This window comes from Oncorhynchus mykiss, chromosome 25, assembly GCF_057628025.1.
Source record: "Oncorhynchus mykiss isolate SJ-2025 chromosome 25, ASM5762802v1, whole genome shotgun sequence".
NCBI lineage: Eukaryota > Metazoa > Chordata > Actinopteri > Salmoniformes > Salmonidae > Oncorhynchus > Oncorhynchus mykiss.
In genome coordinates this window covers 86,119,783-86,136,296 of record NC_143046.1, presented here as the reverse complement: position 1 = coordinate 86,136,296, position 16,514 = coordinate 86,119,783, and the positions used below count along the sequence as shown (strand labels likewise).

At 44.7% G+C, this 16,514-nt stretch overlaps 2 protein-coding genes across 11 annotated transcripts in view; one reads left to right on the top strand and one right to left on the bottom strand.

The window, feature by feature from the left end:
• Positions 1-1,908: 1,908 nt before the first annotated feature.
• On the top strand, positions 1,909-10,030 carry LOC110505906 (uncharacterized). 5 transcript variants are annotated; one of them, XR_016492065.1, is made up of 5 exons: positions 1,909-2,106; positions 2,598-2,798; positions 3,718-3,831; positions 6,513-7,998; positions 8,032-10,030. XR_016492065.1 is itself a non-coding variant. In XM_090221320.1 (4 exons), the coding sequence occupies exons 2-4, from the start codon at positions 2,699-2,701 to the stop codon at positions 7,187-7,189; spliced, it is 891 nt and encodes a 296-aa protein (XP_090077446.1). In that variant the 5' UTR covers positions 1,909-2,106; positions 2,598-2,698; the 3' UTR covers positions 7,190-10,030. The 5 variants fall into 5 exon arrangements, 4 of the variants coding, with proteins under 4 accessions (XP_090077446.1, XP_090077449.1, XP_090077447.1 ...); XM_090221320.1 differs by having other exon boundaries at positions 6,513-10,030; XM_090221323.1 differs by lacking the exon at positions 6,513-7,998 and having other exon boundaries at positions 2,557-2,798; positions 9,644-10,030.
• A 3,305-nt stretch (positions 10,031-13,335) lies between these two features.
• Positions 13,336-16,514, bottom strand: part of LOC110505907 (synaptosomal-associated protein 25-B) — an 81,271-nt gene continuing 78,092 nt past the window's right edge. For 2 of the 6 annotated variants that reach the window (XM_036962705.2, XM_036962704.2), the window contains exon 8: positions 13,336-16,442. In XM_036962705.2, coding sequence (XP_036818600.1) covers positions 16,380-16,442 — 63 coding nt within the window. In that variant the 3' untranslated portion in view covers positions 13,336-16,379. The remainder of the gene's footprint in view (positions 16,443-16,514) is intronic. The other 4 variants (XR_016492066.1, XR_016492067.1, XR_016492068.1 and 1 more) reach the window with 4 other exon arrangements.

Sequence of the window (16,514 nt, the reverse complement as noted above, 5' to 3'; positions counted from 1 at the left end):
TTCTCTGCCTCCTCCATCACCATGGGCCCCTAGTCAGCTGACTCCTCTATGTTGACCACGGTCCCCTTCTCTGCCTCCTCCATCACCATGGGCCCCTAGTCAGCTGACTCCTCTATGTTGACCACGGTCCCCTTCTCTGCCTCCTCCATCACCATGGGCCCCTAGTCAGCTGACTCCTCTATGTTGACCACGGTCCCCTTCTCTGCCTCCACCATCACCATGGGCCCCTAGTCAGCTGACTCCTCTATGTTGACCACGGTCCCCTTCTCTGCCTCCTCCATCACCATGGACCCCTAGTCATCTGACTCCTCTATGTTGACCACGGTCCCCTTCTCTGCCTCCTCCATCACCACGGGCCCCTAGTCAGCTGACTCCTCTATGTTGACCACGGTCCCCTTCTCTGCCTCCACCATCACCATGGGCCCCTAGTCAGCTGACTCCTCTATGTTGACCACGGTCCCCTTCTCTGCCTCCTCCATCACCATGGACCCCTAGTCATCTGACTCCTCTATGTTGACCACGGTCCCCTTCTCTGCCTCCTCCATCACCACGGGCCCCTAGTCAGCTGACTCCTCTATGTTGACCACGGTCCCCTTCTCTGCCTCCACCATCACCATGGGCCCCTAGTCAGCTGACTCCTCTATGTTGACCACGGTCCCCTTCTCTGCCTCCACAATCACCATGGGCCCCTAGTCAGCTGACTCCTCTATGTTGACCACGGTCCCCTTCTCTGCCTCCTCCATCACCATGGACCCCATGTCATCTGACTCCTCTATGTTGACCACGGTCCCCTTCTCTGCCTCCTCCATCACCATGGGCCCCTAGTCAGCTGACTCCTCTATGTTGACCACGGTCCCCTTCTCTGCCTCCTCCATCACCATGGGCCCCTAGTCAGCTGACTCCTCTATGTTGACCACGGTCCCCTTCTCTGCCTCCACAATCACCATGGGCCCCTAGTCAGCTGACTCCTCTATGTTGACTACGGTCCCCTTCTCTGCCTCCACCATCACCATGGGCCCCTAGTCAGCTGACTCCTCTATGTTGACCACGGTCCCCTTCTCTGCCTCCTCCATCACCATGGGCCCCTAGTCAGCTGACTCCTCTATGTTGACCACGGTCCCCTTCTCTGCCTCCACCATCACCATGGGCCCCTAGTCAGCTGACTCCTCTATGTTGACTACGGTCCCCTTCTCTGCCTCCACCATCACCATGGGCCCCTAGTCAGCTGACTCCTCTATGTTGACCACGGTCCCCTTCTCTGCCTCCTCCATCACCATGAGTTTTATCTGATCTTAAATGGTTAGATCTGGAACCTTTTTTTTTTCTTTTACAGGGTTCCCCTACAGGCAAAAATGGTGGCCCAAATCATTTTTTTTTGTGTGAGTGTACTGGGAATAAAATGTCAATATACTGTCAACAATGTTTCACTGAGCAAGGCCCAAATTATTTTCTCTCTCCGATAATTGTAATGGTTGTGCAGACAGGACATACCAGTAATTTTTTCTATTGGACACACAGGCCAATAAATAAACTAGCTGATCACAAATCGAATTCAAATGTTAAATACAATTGTTTATTATATTATTATATGTTAGATGCAGAGTCAATATCAATATAAAGTTTTATCTCTTAAGTTTGGTGAGGAATACAGCATAATGAAGTTGATTAATTATATGGTCAGTTCTGAGTGAGCGTAAAACCCCAAGCGGATGCATTACTTTTATACATCCAGTGAAATATCTGTCTCATTGTTCAATGCTCGGCGATAGTAGCTCATTCCGCTCATTATTGGCTCTTTTCAGCGGAGAAACCCCTCTCCAATTTCATCGTGGGGGACAATAACCAAAACCTGAGTAATGAATATATTATGCCCTACGATGCACCCTCCCGCACACAGGTGGCGTACCTCTACGTTTGTGTAGTTTGCCCAGTCATTCGAAAAAGAAGAAGTGAAAATTTGCCATCGCGTTTGTTTGTTTTTTTATTAGTAGGAGATATTAAACCATAAGTAATACTGTATTCGATAAACAATGGACACATAACTTAATCCAGTACACAAATAAAACAAACTATTTATGATTCCGTTTTAGCGAAGCAAGGCTTCAGGTAAGAACGACCTTACGAGGAGTCTGTTTCAGGACAAATGGACAGGCAAGGCCTGGTCAAGTCAATTTTTAATCAAAGTAAATTGTAATAAAAGCCGCGTCTCTTCTAGACAAAACCGCAAGGACTGGCTAATGTTACTCAACTATTTGCTAAAGTTAATCAAACGGAAAAAAGTAATGCCATCACATACTTTATCAAAATAGGCAAATCTGTAGCTAACTAACGTTAGCAATAAATTGTGGCGAAAACCCTAAATAACGTTAGTTAACTACGGTTATCTTGCAATTTGTGACTTCATTTCGTAGCTTATCCAGCCGAGACCCGGTACAGGTAAATACATTAGCGTAGCAACACTGATTAAATCACTGTCTACATCAGAAAACAATAGCTATGTGTGCTAACTAGATAGCAAGTCACCAAATTACATAACAGCCCTTGCATTTTATACAGGTTTTTCAGGTTGTTTATCTATCTGATCTTTACTTAATAAGGAGAGTGAAGATAACTAGCCTGCCGTTCTCCACCACAAACTGAGCCCAAGACTATACTGACTGGGTCCTGACTGACAACATCACTGGGCACCGCAGGCGAAATGGCATCAGTGAAAGACAGCAGTCAAACACTCCTGTTGAATATCATCACGAAAGATAAAGAGGAGGAAGTGAAGATTTGGGAATGTGATGATTATCCAGGTAAGAAGAGAGCAGGTTTTTATCAACAGCGTTTACAACCAAGGTAAGAGAGCAGGGGTGTATTCATTGGTTGCAGAATGTAGCAAAAAATCTTGGTCTATTGCAAAACGTTTACAACAGAAACCGTTTACAATGTAAATAAGAGTTTTCATTGGATAAATTCAGGTTGGTCCCTTCCTGTTCTGTGCCTTTTGCTTCTGTTCGGTTCCTTGTGTAGGTCCATAAGGTATTGTACTGTATATTGAATACTGTATTCTCCACATGGCTCATTCAAATTTTTCTACCACTGTACATTGCATTGTGTTACTGTTATACACACCTCAAATTCATGTTTACCTTTACATTTTAGTCATTTTACAGATGCTCTTATCTGCCTTTGTGACAGGTTAAAGGAAATATTCATAGCCTGTTATACATTAAAAACTATTAGTAAGTTCATAGGGGAGAAATACCTTGCTCAAGGGCACATCGACAGATTCCCCCCCCCCCCCATCTAGTTGGCTTGGGGATCCGACTCTGCGACCTCTCGGTTACTGGCCAAACATTTTGCTACCGTGTGCACTTAAGATTACATCCCAGGTTTTATCAACAGCGGTTACACTTTTCCTCTCGTCCTCGAGGGCCACAGTGCCAGCTGGTTTTCATACTTTCCTTTTAGTGAGAAACTGATTTCTATTAGAATACTATTTTTAAGATGCCAATTGTATTTTTTTTTACTTAAGATACCTGGGTCGGTTGTTGATCGAGGCAGGCAGATATCAAGTACACAGTTAGGTCATTTAGTTGCACGCCAACCACTTTCTTACATGGTTTTAGTATTTATTTTATTTCCTCGAGTCAATGCAAGATGTTAGTTTAGACGCAATGCATTTGTCACATTTTGACACGTTTTTTTTGTCTTCTATTCTCATTTACACAGGAGAGAGTCCAAACATGGCATCCGTAGAGCTGGCAGGCAGCAGTCAAACACTGGGGCTGAATGTCACCATGAATGAAGAACAGAAGGAAGACATTGGGGAATCTGCTGATCATGGTAAGAGCAGATTTGATGTATTATTTTTAGGCACGTCAGCTGATCCAGGAACACACATTAGTTGATTTAACGGGTTTAAGGCCCACTCCAGCTATCTTTGAATTTTTCCAGTAATAAAAGTAAAGGACAAGCATTTTGCTACACCCCGCAATAACATCTGCTGAACATGTGTATGTGACCAATAACATCTGCTAACCATGTGTATGTGACCAATAACATCTGCTAACCATGTGTATGTGACCAATAACATCTGCTAAACATGTGTATGTGACCAATAACATCTGCTGAACATGTCTATGCGACCAATCACATCTGCTGAACATGTGTATGTGACCAATCACATCTGCTGAACATGTGTATGTGACCAATAACATCTGCTAACCATGTGTATGTGACCAATAACATCTGCTAAACATGTGTATGTGACCAATAACATCTGCTGAACATGTCTATGCGACCAATCACATCTGCTGAACATGTGTATGTGACCAATAACATTTGATTTGAAGTATATTCCAAGTATAAATTCAGTAAAGTATAAACACATAAGGGCGAAATTATATGTTTAGACACAATTACGAAATTCAAAGGTTTGGAAATTGAAGGAGTTGTATGTAATTGAGGACAAAAGAGCACCCCCCCCCCACCACCACCACACTTTTACCACGCCAGAGGACACCTAGAGGTTGACACGGGAGTGAAAATTAATTCCTGTCCCATCTTGTCCTGGCAATTTTTTTCCCCCTGTACTGTCCTGATCTCGCAACAAATTTATTTTACCCCGGAACATTCTTGTCCCTTCCTGATAAAAACCACTCCCATCTCGTGCTCTTTTTTTTTTGCCCGCATAAATATGTAGGCTATTGTGTTGGTTTACCAAGTGTTATAAAAAAACATGAGCTGGCACACACAGCAGAAAAATGAATTTTGTGTGGAGTTGCTGAATAACGGCGAATAAACTATTCAAATAGTATATTAAATTACCTAAATGTTTTTATAGTTTATGGTTTTACCAAGTATTGAAAATGATTTTGTTAATGCAATATGCGACTGTGATGTGGTTGTTTTGCCTAAGTCTCTCTGGATAAGAGCGTATTCTAAATGTAGGTGGATTAAGGCTGCAGGTGAGGACAGAGACCCCAGCAGGATGGTCTGCTCAGCACAGCACTGAGCACATTAAACTGCAGCCTCTACAGCTGAGCACAGCACTGAGCACATTAAACTGCAGCCTACAGCAGAGCACAGCACCGGCATAAAACTGTAGCCTATGGCTCAGCACAGCACCGGCCTGCAACTCACCACAGCACCGGCCTACAGCTCAGCAAGCACCGGCCTACAACTCACCACAGCACCGGCATGAAACTGTAGCCTATGGCTCACCACAGCACCGGCCTACAACTCACCACAGCACCGGCCTACAACTCACCACAGCACCGGCCTACAACTCACCACAGCACCGGCCTACAACTCACCACAGCACCGGCCTACAGCTCAGCACTGAGCACAAATTTACAACATGAACATAAAACATTTTTAAAAACCTGAGCGCCAGTACTGCATAAGTCAATCTATTTTTATTTCTTTCTTCACCTCCGATGGCATGGGTTTAGTTAAATATGCAAACAATTAGGCCTCCCGGGTGGCACAGTGGTTAAGGGCGCTGTACTGCAGCGACTCCTGTGGCTTCCGTGTTGGATGCGCACTGTGTTAAGAAGCAGTGCGGCTTGGTTGGGTTGTGTATCGGAGGACGCATGACTTTCAACCTTCGTCTCTCCCGAGCCCGTACGGGAGTTGTAGCGATGAGACAAGATAGTAGCTACTAAAAACAATTGGATACCACGAAATTGGGGAGAAAACGGGGTAAAATAAAAAAAATAATATGCAAACAATTTGGTTTGAAGATAAAGTTGTTGAAAGTATTAGCAGCTATGCCGCCTCAGGCCGCGTGTCGCTCTCTCCGGTTGGTAGCCTAATCCGCAACATTTTTACAAGCCGTGTTTGTCAAAGACAACTCCATCAAATTTAGGTAAAACATTTTTTTTCATTCCTTGTCTCTAATGTTAATGTTAGTGATGGGTCCTAGAGGCGCAAGAGTGAGCTGACTGAAGGGGAAGGGTGGAAATGACTTTAATTTTTGTATTCGTTTTTATTAAGTAAACTATGTTAGGCCTACCCTGCACAGTTGTTGTTTATATGAAATGCTCCTCACATGACATATTTCCACCTAAAAAACAAACTCAATTTTACTGTACTGCCCGTTTACTGTACTGCCCGTTTACTGTACTGCCCGTTCCTGTGGACTGTTGATCCTGTCCCGTCCTGTCCCGAACTAGACTCTAGAATTTCACTCCCATTCCTGCCAGAATCTCACAAAACCCGCTGAATTCCTGTTCCTGTGTTAAGCTCTAACCTGGACCAACCATTGAGATGTGCCTTTTGTTAAGTACATCAGGTGATACATTAGGTGATAGGAAGTCTGGAATGGGTCTTTAAAGATGCTCAACAGTGATATTGTCACTTAGAAAAGAAGATAAAGCCGATGTAGCATTCATTTCAAGCAGAATACACCTATAGATGTAACTCCTTTTCAGTAATGCACATTTATTTCTTTTAATTTGATCCAATGATTATGGATGTGTACTGCACCCGCTCACCAGTTTTTTATGTTGTCATTCACCCAGGAGAGACCTCTAACTCCTCTGAGCAAGTGGAGACATTTCCTGCATCCGGGAAGAAACATCAGGAAGGGACCAAAGCTAAGAGGTCTCGCCACTGTCCTCACTGTGAGGAGAGTTTCCCATTCCCATCATATCTTGAAAGACACCTTCGAAAACATTCTGGAGAGAAGCCTTATTCCTGTTCTGTTTGTGGGAGGAGTTTTTCTCAACTGAGTGGGTTGAACGTGCACCAGCGAACACACACTGGAGAGAAGCCTCACCGCTGTCCTCACTGTGAGGAGAGTTTCCCATTTCCATCATATCTTGAAAGACACCTACGAAAGCATTCTGGAGAGAAGCCTTATTCCTGCTCTGACTGTGGGATGAGTTTTTCTCAACTGAGTGGCTTGAACGTGCACCAGCGAACACACACTGGAGAGAAGCCTCACCACTGTCCTCACTGTGAGAAGAGTTTCCCATTCCTATCATATCTTGAAAGACACCTGCGAAAACATTCTGGAGAGAAGCCTTACTGCTGCTCTGACTGTGGGAAATGCTTCACAACATCAAGTCATTTAACCTCCCATCGTCGAGTTCACACAGGGGAGAAGCCTTACTCCTGCTCTGACTGTGGGAAGAGTTTCCCATTCCCATCATATCTTGAACGACACCTGCGGAAACATGCTAACCATTGTGTTTAATGAAGGTCATGTGGTGGCAACCAGCACTGAACAATACATTTTTGGCCAGCAGTCAACCCAGCCGGTCGGCAGTCAACCCAGCCGGTCGGCAGTCAACCCAGCCGGTCTGCAGTCAACCCAGCCGGTCGGCAGTCAACCCAGCCGGTCGGCAGTCAACCCAGCCGGCCAAACCATCCACTGTTGTTCACTGGAATCGTCATTAAGTCGAAGAGGAATCGGTTCAAGGAGTGAAGTCAGGATAGATGATCCTTTCCTCCAAAACATATGAATCCCATATCATCAGTTTTATATGTGCCAAGTCTATTGAGGGGGGCACAGGTTACAGGTTAGGCTTAAAGCCTGTTTTGTATGAATTATTATAAGTGGTGTCCAGCACAACCTATGACAAAGCTTACAATGAATGAATTGATGATTTGGGTTCTTTGATCAGTGAAATTATATTCTCCCAGACATTCTCCCAGTCAATAGCATCATCATCATCAGACAAATACTTTACCCATGATTTAACCATTTGGAAGATATTTTTGCTTTAGTAATTGAAGATGGAAAATAAATAGCAGACACCAAACCTCTGGACAAATTTGTACCCAATGGGACACCATAGGCACAAAGTGCAGACTGTAGACTAAGATAAAGAGACAAAGTTCCTGGAAACTAGGGAGACCCTCTGAGTTAAATATATCTCCTAGGTTTTTGATCCCTTTTTCACACCAGGCTTTTGGCTCAAATGGTTTATTACCTGAAAGTAATAGCCTTGTTATGCCATAGCGGGGTATAGAGATGCCACTTCCAGGACAGATCCATGACAGGTCCATGACAGATCCATGACAGATCCATGACAGGTCCATGACAGATCCATGACAGGTCCATGACAGATCCATGACAGGTCCATGACAGATCCATGACAGATCCATGACAAGTCCATGACAGATCCATGACAGGTCCATGACAGGTCCATGACAGGTCCATGACAGATCCATGACAGATCCATGACAGGTCCATGACAGGTCCATGACAGATCCATGACAGGTCCATGACAGATCCATGACAAGTCCATGACAGGTCCATGACAGGTCCATGACAGATCCATGACAGGTCCATGACAGATCCATGACAGGTCCATGACAGATCCATGACAGATCCATGACAGGTCCATGACAGGTCCATGACAGGTCCATGACAGATCCATGTAAACGTAACTGGTACCATAGACTCTGTCTGGAAGGAATGGGATGCGTGTGCTAACGAACGGCAGTAGGTCTGGTGTTTTGGAGTTTTCGTCACTGATTTATTTGGACAACTCATGATTTCGCAGAGGTTAGCGTCTTCCGAAATTTCGGAAGGAGAGGGGGACATTCGATTCGTCACTAGCAAAGAGAGAGAGAGAGAGAGAGAGTGAAGCTTCTCATTTTCTAGAATCTCTTAATCCCTTTCTCTTAACACATATGGACCTAGAATTGTAATCATGCAGCTGACCAATTACACAACACTTTAGTTCTGGATTAACCAACTATACCATTTACACACTTCTCAACATTCCTCAAGTTCGAGATCTCATTGGAGATAATAGAACTGTAATATACTATAACGTGCATTTCTTAGCATACTAGAAAAATAACACATCTTTCAATCTAATAAGGGGAAACTAATTCCTTTTCAATGAACTACCAAGAGACTGGTGTAGACTGATGAACCATGGTATAAGTGATTGACCATTAAGACGTCTGCATGCTTCCCAGCCTAAACAGGTCCTTGTAGTACCTCAAACTGGATCTTTGCCATTCCATAAAGGTATTTATGTACATGTTTATTGAGTAAGTTTACATTCCTGCTGACTGTCGAAAGAGCAATTTTACGATTTGGGGAATATGATGATTAACCAGGTTATCGAGCAGGGTTTATTACCAGCGATACGCGACCTGGTCACTGATAATAAAAGGCTTTTTTTTTACCCTGAATTCAGATCTCGTCCCTGCTGGATAAATCTCAACAGGAGATCTTAAGTGTTGTTTCCTTCTGAAGTAAACAATCCAGCCACATGGTGGCATATATCTGTTTGTTTTTATTGGCCCACTAGATCTTTTTTTTGGGGGGGGGGGGCGTCGTTTTGTCTAGAAGGTATGCTGCTTTTGTCAAAATTAACTTTTTGTAGCGAGTGATAATTAATGTAGCAGGTTAGGATATTTTTTTTAAATGTTAATTGTACCTTTATTTAACGAGGCAAGTCAGTTAAGAACAAATTCTTATTTTCAATGACGGCTTAGGAACAGTGGGTTAACTGCCGGTTCAGGGGCAGAACGACAGATTTGTACCTTGTAACCTTCCGGTTACTAGTCCAACGCTCTAACCACTAGGCTACCCTAGGTTAAGGTTAGGAAAAGAGTTAGGTTTGGCTAAAGTGATATTTTCTAAAATGTTTTGACGCCTAGTTGACATAAGCTGTATTCCATCTAGGCATGGTGGAATAAGCGTCCGCTCCTGAGTGGCGCAGCGGTCCAAGGCACCTCATCGCAGCGCTAGAGGCGTCACTACAGACACCCTGATTCGAATCCAGGCTGTATCACAACAATTGGGAGTCCCATAGAGCGGCGCACAATTCACCCAGCGTCATCCAGGTTTGGCCGGTGTAGGCAGTCATTGTAAATAATAATTTAGTCTTGCCTAGTTAAATAAAGATTAAATAAAATAAAAAATGTAATGCTTGGATGTCACCTGCTGGTAAGGTGCTGAACTGTTAGGTTATAGACCGGATGCCATTGTTGAGCAGGCGGTATATAGAAGTTGTTACTCGCTGGCTAAGGCACTGTTGGCTTCTTCATTAAAACTACATGAAACACGTGCTATCCGGGATCCCTACCCCATTGCATTTGACATTACAGACAAATATTATTTGGTTTTACCTCCGTATATCGCTATTCGATTAGCTGACTCTCCCTCGACTCTTCTTTGGTAGCTAACTCAGCTGTCAAATCGTTAAGTCTCTGCTCTCTCTTTACTTTATATCTGCTGGCTTTTATGTTGTGTTCTGTGAGTTTGTGCCTGTGCTCGTCTAGGTGGTGTTCTCTGGCTTAGTACTTCACTACATTACCAAAAGTATGTGGACACCTGCTAGTTGAATATCTTAATATGTAATTTGTACCCCCTCCTTTGCCGCTATAACAGCCTCCACTCTTCTGGGAAGGCTTTCCTCTAGATGTTGGAACGTTGCTGCTATAACAGCCTCCACTCTTTATGGGAAGGCTTTCCTCTAGATGTTGGAACGTTGCTGCTATAACAGCCTCCACTCTTTATGGGAAGGCTTTCCTCTAGATGTTGGAACGTTGCTGCTATAACAGCCTCTACTCTTTATGGGAAGGCTTTCCTCTAGATGTTGGAACGTTGCTGCTATAACAGCCTCCACTCTTTATGGGAAGGCTTTCCTCTAGATGTTGGAACGTTGCTGCTATAACAGCCTCCACTCTTTATGGGAAGGCTTTCCTCTAGATGTTGGAACGTTGCTGCTATAACAGCCTCCACTCTTTATGGGAAGGCTTTCCTCTAGATGTTGGAACGTTGCTGCTATAACAGCCTCTACTCTTTATGGGAAGGCTTTCCTCTAGATGATGGAACGTTGCTGCAGGGACTTGCTTCCATTCAGCCACAAGAGCAGTTGTGAGGTTGAGCGCTGATGTTGTTGGGCGTTTAGGTCTGGCTCGCAGTCGGCGTTCCAATTCATCCCAAAGGTGTTTGATGGGATTGAGGTCAGGTCTATGTGCAGGCAAATCAAGTTTTTCCACACCGATCTCGACAAACCATTTCTCATCTGCGGGATCGTCTGAAACCAGTCACCCGGACAGCTGATGAAACCGATAAGCATTTTTGTCTTTAATAAAGACTGTTTGTGTAGAAACTAATTTTGATTGGCTGGGCCTGGCGTAGTGCGTGGTCTGTTCCATCCCAGGTCCAGCCACGCCCCTTCCCAGTCATGAAATTCATAGGTTAGGGCCTAATCAATTTATTTCAATTGACTGATTTCCTTATATGAACACCAAAAAATAGAAAAATCATTGAAATGATTGCATGTCACGTTTTACAAATTTAGTTCAGTATAGATAAATCTTTGACGCAATAATCCCAGAGGCAGAACAGGTCGAAAAGTTAATTGAAGGACGAAAAACAAACGAAGAGCAGACAAGGTACTAAACAATTAGCACAGGCAGGAATGATTTTCCACTTTCCTTTTAAGCCGGAGGCAAGCCTGCCGGAGCAGAAGTCAGAGCTGCCTCGACTGGAGTAGCCGAGCAAGATCATGCGGCCCCCACATGTGGGGAATCTAATTGGTTGTTTACATCACACCTCCTCGTGATTGATGGATTGTAGCTCGCCACTGCCAGCACTCTGCATGGCTTGTGGCTGATTTTAGCCAACTCAAGCTAGCTAACACAGAGTAGATTCTCCATATGTGACCCGTTTCAGGAAACTAGGCGTATGTCTCGGGTCACAAATTCACAGGAGAGCCGCTTGAACGTAACCTTTTTTTTAAAATGAAAATGCCTGTTTTGGGGGCAGAAATGCCTTCTGTAACATGTGAACTTTCATGTGCCTTAATAATAACAAACTTGTATGCCATCTGTAAATAAGAATAACATTGTTACATGTTGATCCTAGTTGGTTTAGCCACAGAAAAAAACAGCAACCTTCCCACTAGCCATGATTGGCTGAGATAATGAGTGGGCTGGACAGGCCGAGAGGTGAGTTTGGATTGGTCTGCCATATAGCACGCTTCTGTCTATTTGAGCTGGTCAGTATTGCTCTACACTTTCTGGAGGACCGAGTTTTGAAATCAGTGGAATTCGAGTGATTGCTAAGGAGAAAACACCTGTCTCCGGATGACATCTTCTTCACACTAAGGGAAACCATGGCATACGTGACAGGAGACAATTGATGATGCATATGGGTAAGATATTCTTGCTAGCTACATTTTCAGATATTACACGTTTCTAATTTTGACAGTCTTTTCATTTCAAGTTAGTTATACAGGGTCTGCTAACCCTGTCTGAAATATGTTGGGGCTAGTGTACTGGTCTGCTAACCCTGTCTGAAACATGTTGGGGCTAGTGTACTGGTCTGCTAACCCTGTCTGAAACATGTTGGGGCTAGTGTACTGGTCAGCTAACCCTGTACCAAACATGTTGGGGCTAGTGTACTGGTCAGCTAACCCTGTACCAAACATGTTGGGGCTAGTGTACTGGTCAGCTAACCCTGTACCAAACATGTTGGGGCTAGTGTACTGGTCAGCTAACCCTGTCTGAAACATGTTGGGGCTAGTGTACTGGTCAGCTAACCCTGTCTGAAACATGTCGGGGCTAGTGTACTGGTCAGCTAACCCTGTACCAAACATGTTGGGGCTAGTGCACTGGTCAGCTAACCCTGTACCAAACATGTTGGGGCTAGTGCACTGGTCAGCTAACCCTGTACCAAACATGTTGGGGCTAGTGTACTGGTCAGCTAACCCTGTACCAAACATGTTGGGGCTAGTGTACTGGTCAGCTAACCCTGTACCAAACATGTTGGGGCTAGTGCACTGGTCAGCTAACCCTGTACCAAACATGTTGGGGGTTCCTTCCTTCCAATATTTGAGTCTAGGATTAAGGTAAAAAATGTTAATTATAATTAAGGTCAATTATAATGTCTGTTTTATTTGACTCCACTTTTAAATATCAGCCTGTCTCATCACATTCAGGGATGAGCTGTTTGTAAGCAAGAGGGAGGGGGGGCGGGGGGGGTGTTCTTAGTGACAGCAAGCTCTAATCCACTTTAAGGCCAAGGCCCAAAGTGGATATCCATTATTGTAAAGTCAGTCCTCTCCTTCCTTTCATGTGGAGTGTTGCCTGTGTGTAGTATCAGTTCTCCTAGAGTTCTCCAGTCTAGTTTTTTTATTTTTTATTTTTTTAACCTGGCATGAACAAATTCTGATTTACGATGACAGCCTACCAGGGAACAGCCTTGTTCAGTGGCAGAACGACAGATTTTTACCTTGTCAGCTACGGGGGATGTGATCCTACAACCTTCCGGTTAACGGCCCAACACTCTAACCACTAGGCTACCTGGTGCTCCAGGACACAACAGTGAAAACATTTGAAATAAAAAAAATTAAAAAGAAATACATTTTTGGTCTACAGTTATGTTGTTTTTATTGGCATTTTTTCCCCATATTATTTTACAACGATGGTCACAATCTGGAAAGATGTGTGTGAACAAAAAGAGTGGCACTATTGCAGAGTGGCAGGAAGCAGGGTATTCTCTCGGCATGCGAGTGTCCTACACACTGCTGGGCATGCTGTGTTACCTACAGATGTTACTTATAGAGTTTAGTCTTTAGTCTTATTCATAAGGTGTTGAGTTCTATCTGCTGACGGACATGCATAACACACACGGGGCTACTGCACATCAATGGGAGTAAGACAGAGAGGTGGAGCCGGACAACCATGAATGGCTGCTACTGCATTGGAGCCTACCTGGGTTAAGTAATCAAAGACTGGTGGTTGTTGTTCTCTCCCTCTTTCACTTGCTTTCATCCCCTCCCATGTCTTTCCAGCCCCTCCCATCTCCTTCCAAACCCTCCCACCTCCTTCCAGCCCCTCCCACCACCTCCTACCTCCCTGCCCCTCCCACCTCCCAGGTCCTCCCACCTCCCAGCCCCTTCCAACTCCTCTCAGCCCCTTCCAACTCCTCCCAGCCCCTTCCAACTCCTCCCAGCTCATCCCATCTCCAGGCCTATCTGAGGGGGGGGGGGGGGGGGGGGGGAGGTTGCACATTATCCAAATGGCTATTTTATTTTAAAATGGGAGAGTCTGGGAGGAAGTTGACAATGTTTTGTGAGAAGGGACTTGTAATGGTTCGTTTTTCTCCTTTAGCATTACAACAACAACAGAGCACCAGTGTCTGACATGGACATAACACTGACTTATTGAAGGAACCACATGTAGTAACGCAGTATCCGGCTCATGTAAAGCAATAGTAGTCGTTGTATCAGAGTAATGATGTAAATACAGTTTATATAATACATATCTACTGTACATTAAAAAAAAAGAAACGGAAACAAGTGAGACAGAAACAGATCTTCACAAGTGACCTAAAGCCATCAAAGAAGCACTATGTACTTTAGGAGGAGAGAGTGGAGGGTAGAGGAACATGTTTAGGAGGTTAGGAGGAGAGAGTGGAGGGTAGAGGAACAACTTTAGGAGGAGAGAGTCGAGGGTAGAGGAACAACTTTAGGAGGAGAGAGTCGAGGGTAGAGGAACAACTTTAGGAGGAGAGAGTCGAGGGTAGAGGAACAACTTTAGGAGGAGAGAGTCGAGGGTAGAGGAACAACTTTAGGAGGGGAGAGAGTGGAGGGTAGAGGAACATCTTTAGGAGGGGAGAGAGTGGAGGGTAGAGGAACATCTTTAGGAGGAGAGAGTGGAGGGTAGAGGAACAACTTTAGGAGGAGAGAGTCGAGGGTAGAGGAACATCTTTAGGAGGAGAGAGTGGAGGGTAGAGGGACAACTTTAGGAGGTTAGGAGGAGAGAGTCGAGGGTAGAGGAACATCTTTAGGAGGAGAGAGTGGAGGGTAGAGGAACAACTTTAGGAGGAGAGAGTCGAGGGTAGAGGAACATCTTTAGGAGGAGAGAGTGGAGGGTAGAGGAACAACTTTAGGAGGAGAGAGTCGAGGGTAGAGGAACATCTTTAGGAGGAGAGAGTGGAGGGTAGAGGAACAACTTTAGAAAGAGAGTGGAGGGTAGAGGAACACCTTTAGGAGGAGAGAGTCGAGGGTAGAGGAACAACTTTAGGAGGAGAGAGTCGAGGGTAGAGGAACAACTTTAGAAGGAGAGAGTGGAGGGTAGAGGAACAACTTTAGAAAGAGAGTGGAGGGTAGAGGAACAACTTTAGGAGGGGAGAGAGTGGAGGGTAGAGGAACATCTTTAGGAGGGGAGAGAGTGGAGGGTAGAGGAACAACTTTAGGAGGTTAGGAGGAGAGAGTGGAGGGTAGAGGAACAACTTTAGGAGGAGAGAGTCGAGGGTAGAGGAACATCTTTAGGAGGAGAGAGTGGAGGGTAGAGGAACAACTTTAGGAGGTTAGGAGGAGAGAGAGTGGAGGGTAGAGGAACAACTTTAGAAGGAGAGAGTGGAGGGTAGAGGAACAACTTTAGAAAGAGAGTGGAGGGTAGAGGAACAACTTTAGAAAGAGAGTGGAGGGTAGAGGAACACCTTTAGGAGGAGAGAGAGTGGAGGGTAGAGGAACAACTTTAGGAGGAGAGAGTGGACGGTAGAGGAACAACTTTAGAAAGAGAGTGGAGGGTAGAGGAACACCTTTAGGAGGAGAGAGAGTGGAGGGTAGAGGAACAACTTTAGGAGGAGAGAGAGTGGAGGGTAGAGGAACATCTTTAGGAGGAGAGAGAGTGGAGGGTAGAGGGACAACTTTAGGAGGTTAGGAGGAGAGAGTGGAGGGTAGAGGAACATCTTTAGAAGGAGAGAGAGTGGAGGGTAGAGGAACACCTTTAGGAGGTTAGGAGGAGAGAGAATGGAGGGTAGAGGACGAGACAATTAACCAGGACTCATTTTAATAAAAGCCAAAGACCGATGACACAGAACAACATTTACAACAGGAAGAAGAGGAGAGGGGCAGTCTGATATGTGCATGTGTGCAAACCTACTGAGTAATGCTACATTCATTACCAAGTGAGAAGCTGGCAATTACCATTTGTGAAGTTGTAAATACTAGTTGGTTCACATGCTTTGGCCACGTTGAGAAATGCAGATTGGCTAATTGCCAACAAGCTGAGTCAACCATAAACTAAAAGTACAGCCATCATGCTTGCAAACTGTTCAAAAATCATATTAATATATGTATTTTTATAAATAATGTTTCTTGTTACATTTAACTGCCGAAAATGCTGTTATAGAGGCAATTTCCTTAGTAGATGACCTCAAGAGGTCACCATGTGGGAGCTCAGGGATGATAGACGTGTTTCCCACTAGTAATTACCAGTTGGAGGGGCGTTCAAGTGGATTTTTTTCCCAGTCGTATGTGGTAAATACCACCTTCCCACTTGGTTATGAACGCAGCAAAAGTCCCATGATAAAAGCATGTTCGCACCACCCCATGACATGCTTGAGAGGGGTGCAGGGGTGATAGGGGGGAGGGGGTTAAAGCACTTGTCGCTGCAGCTTAGCCTAACATCTTCGTGGCGCGCTGGTTGGCTTCATCAATCCTGGTCTTGTTGGAATCAGCCTAGAGAGGGAGAGAGGGAGAGAGGGAGAGAGAATTGAGATGATAAATCATTCAAGCAATCAACTACCAATG

Coding starts and splice junctions, on each gene's coding strand:
- LOC110505906 (XM_090221320.1), top strand. CDS start 2,699: ATGGCATCAGTGAAAGACAGCAGTCAAACACTCCTGTTGAATATCATC. Junction 2,799..3,717: donor GGAATGTGATGATTATCCAG/GTAAGAAGAGAG, acceptor TCATTTACACAG/GAGAGAGTCCAAACATGGCA. Junction 3,832..6,512: donor TGGGGAATCTGCTGATCATG/GTAAGAGCAGAT, acceptor TCATTCACCCAG/GAGAGACCTCTAACTCCTCT.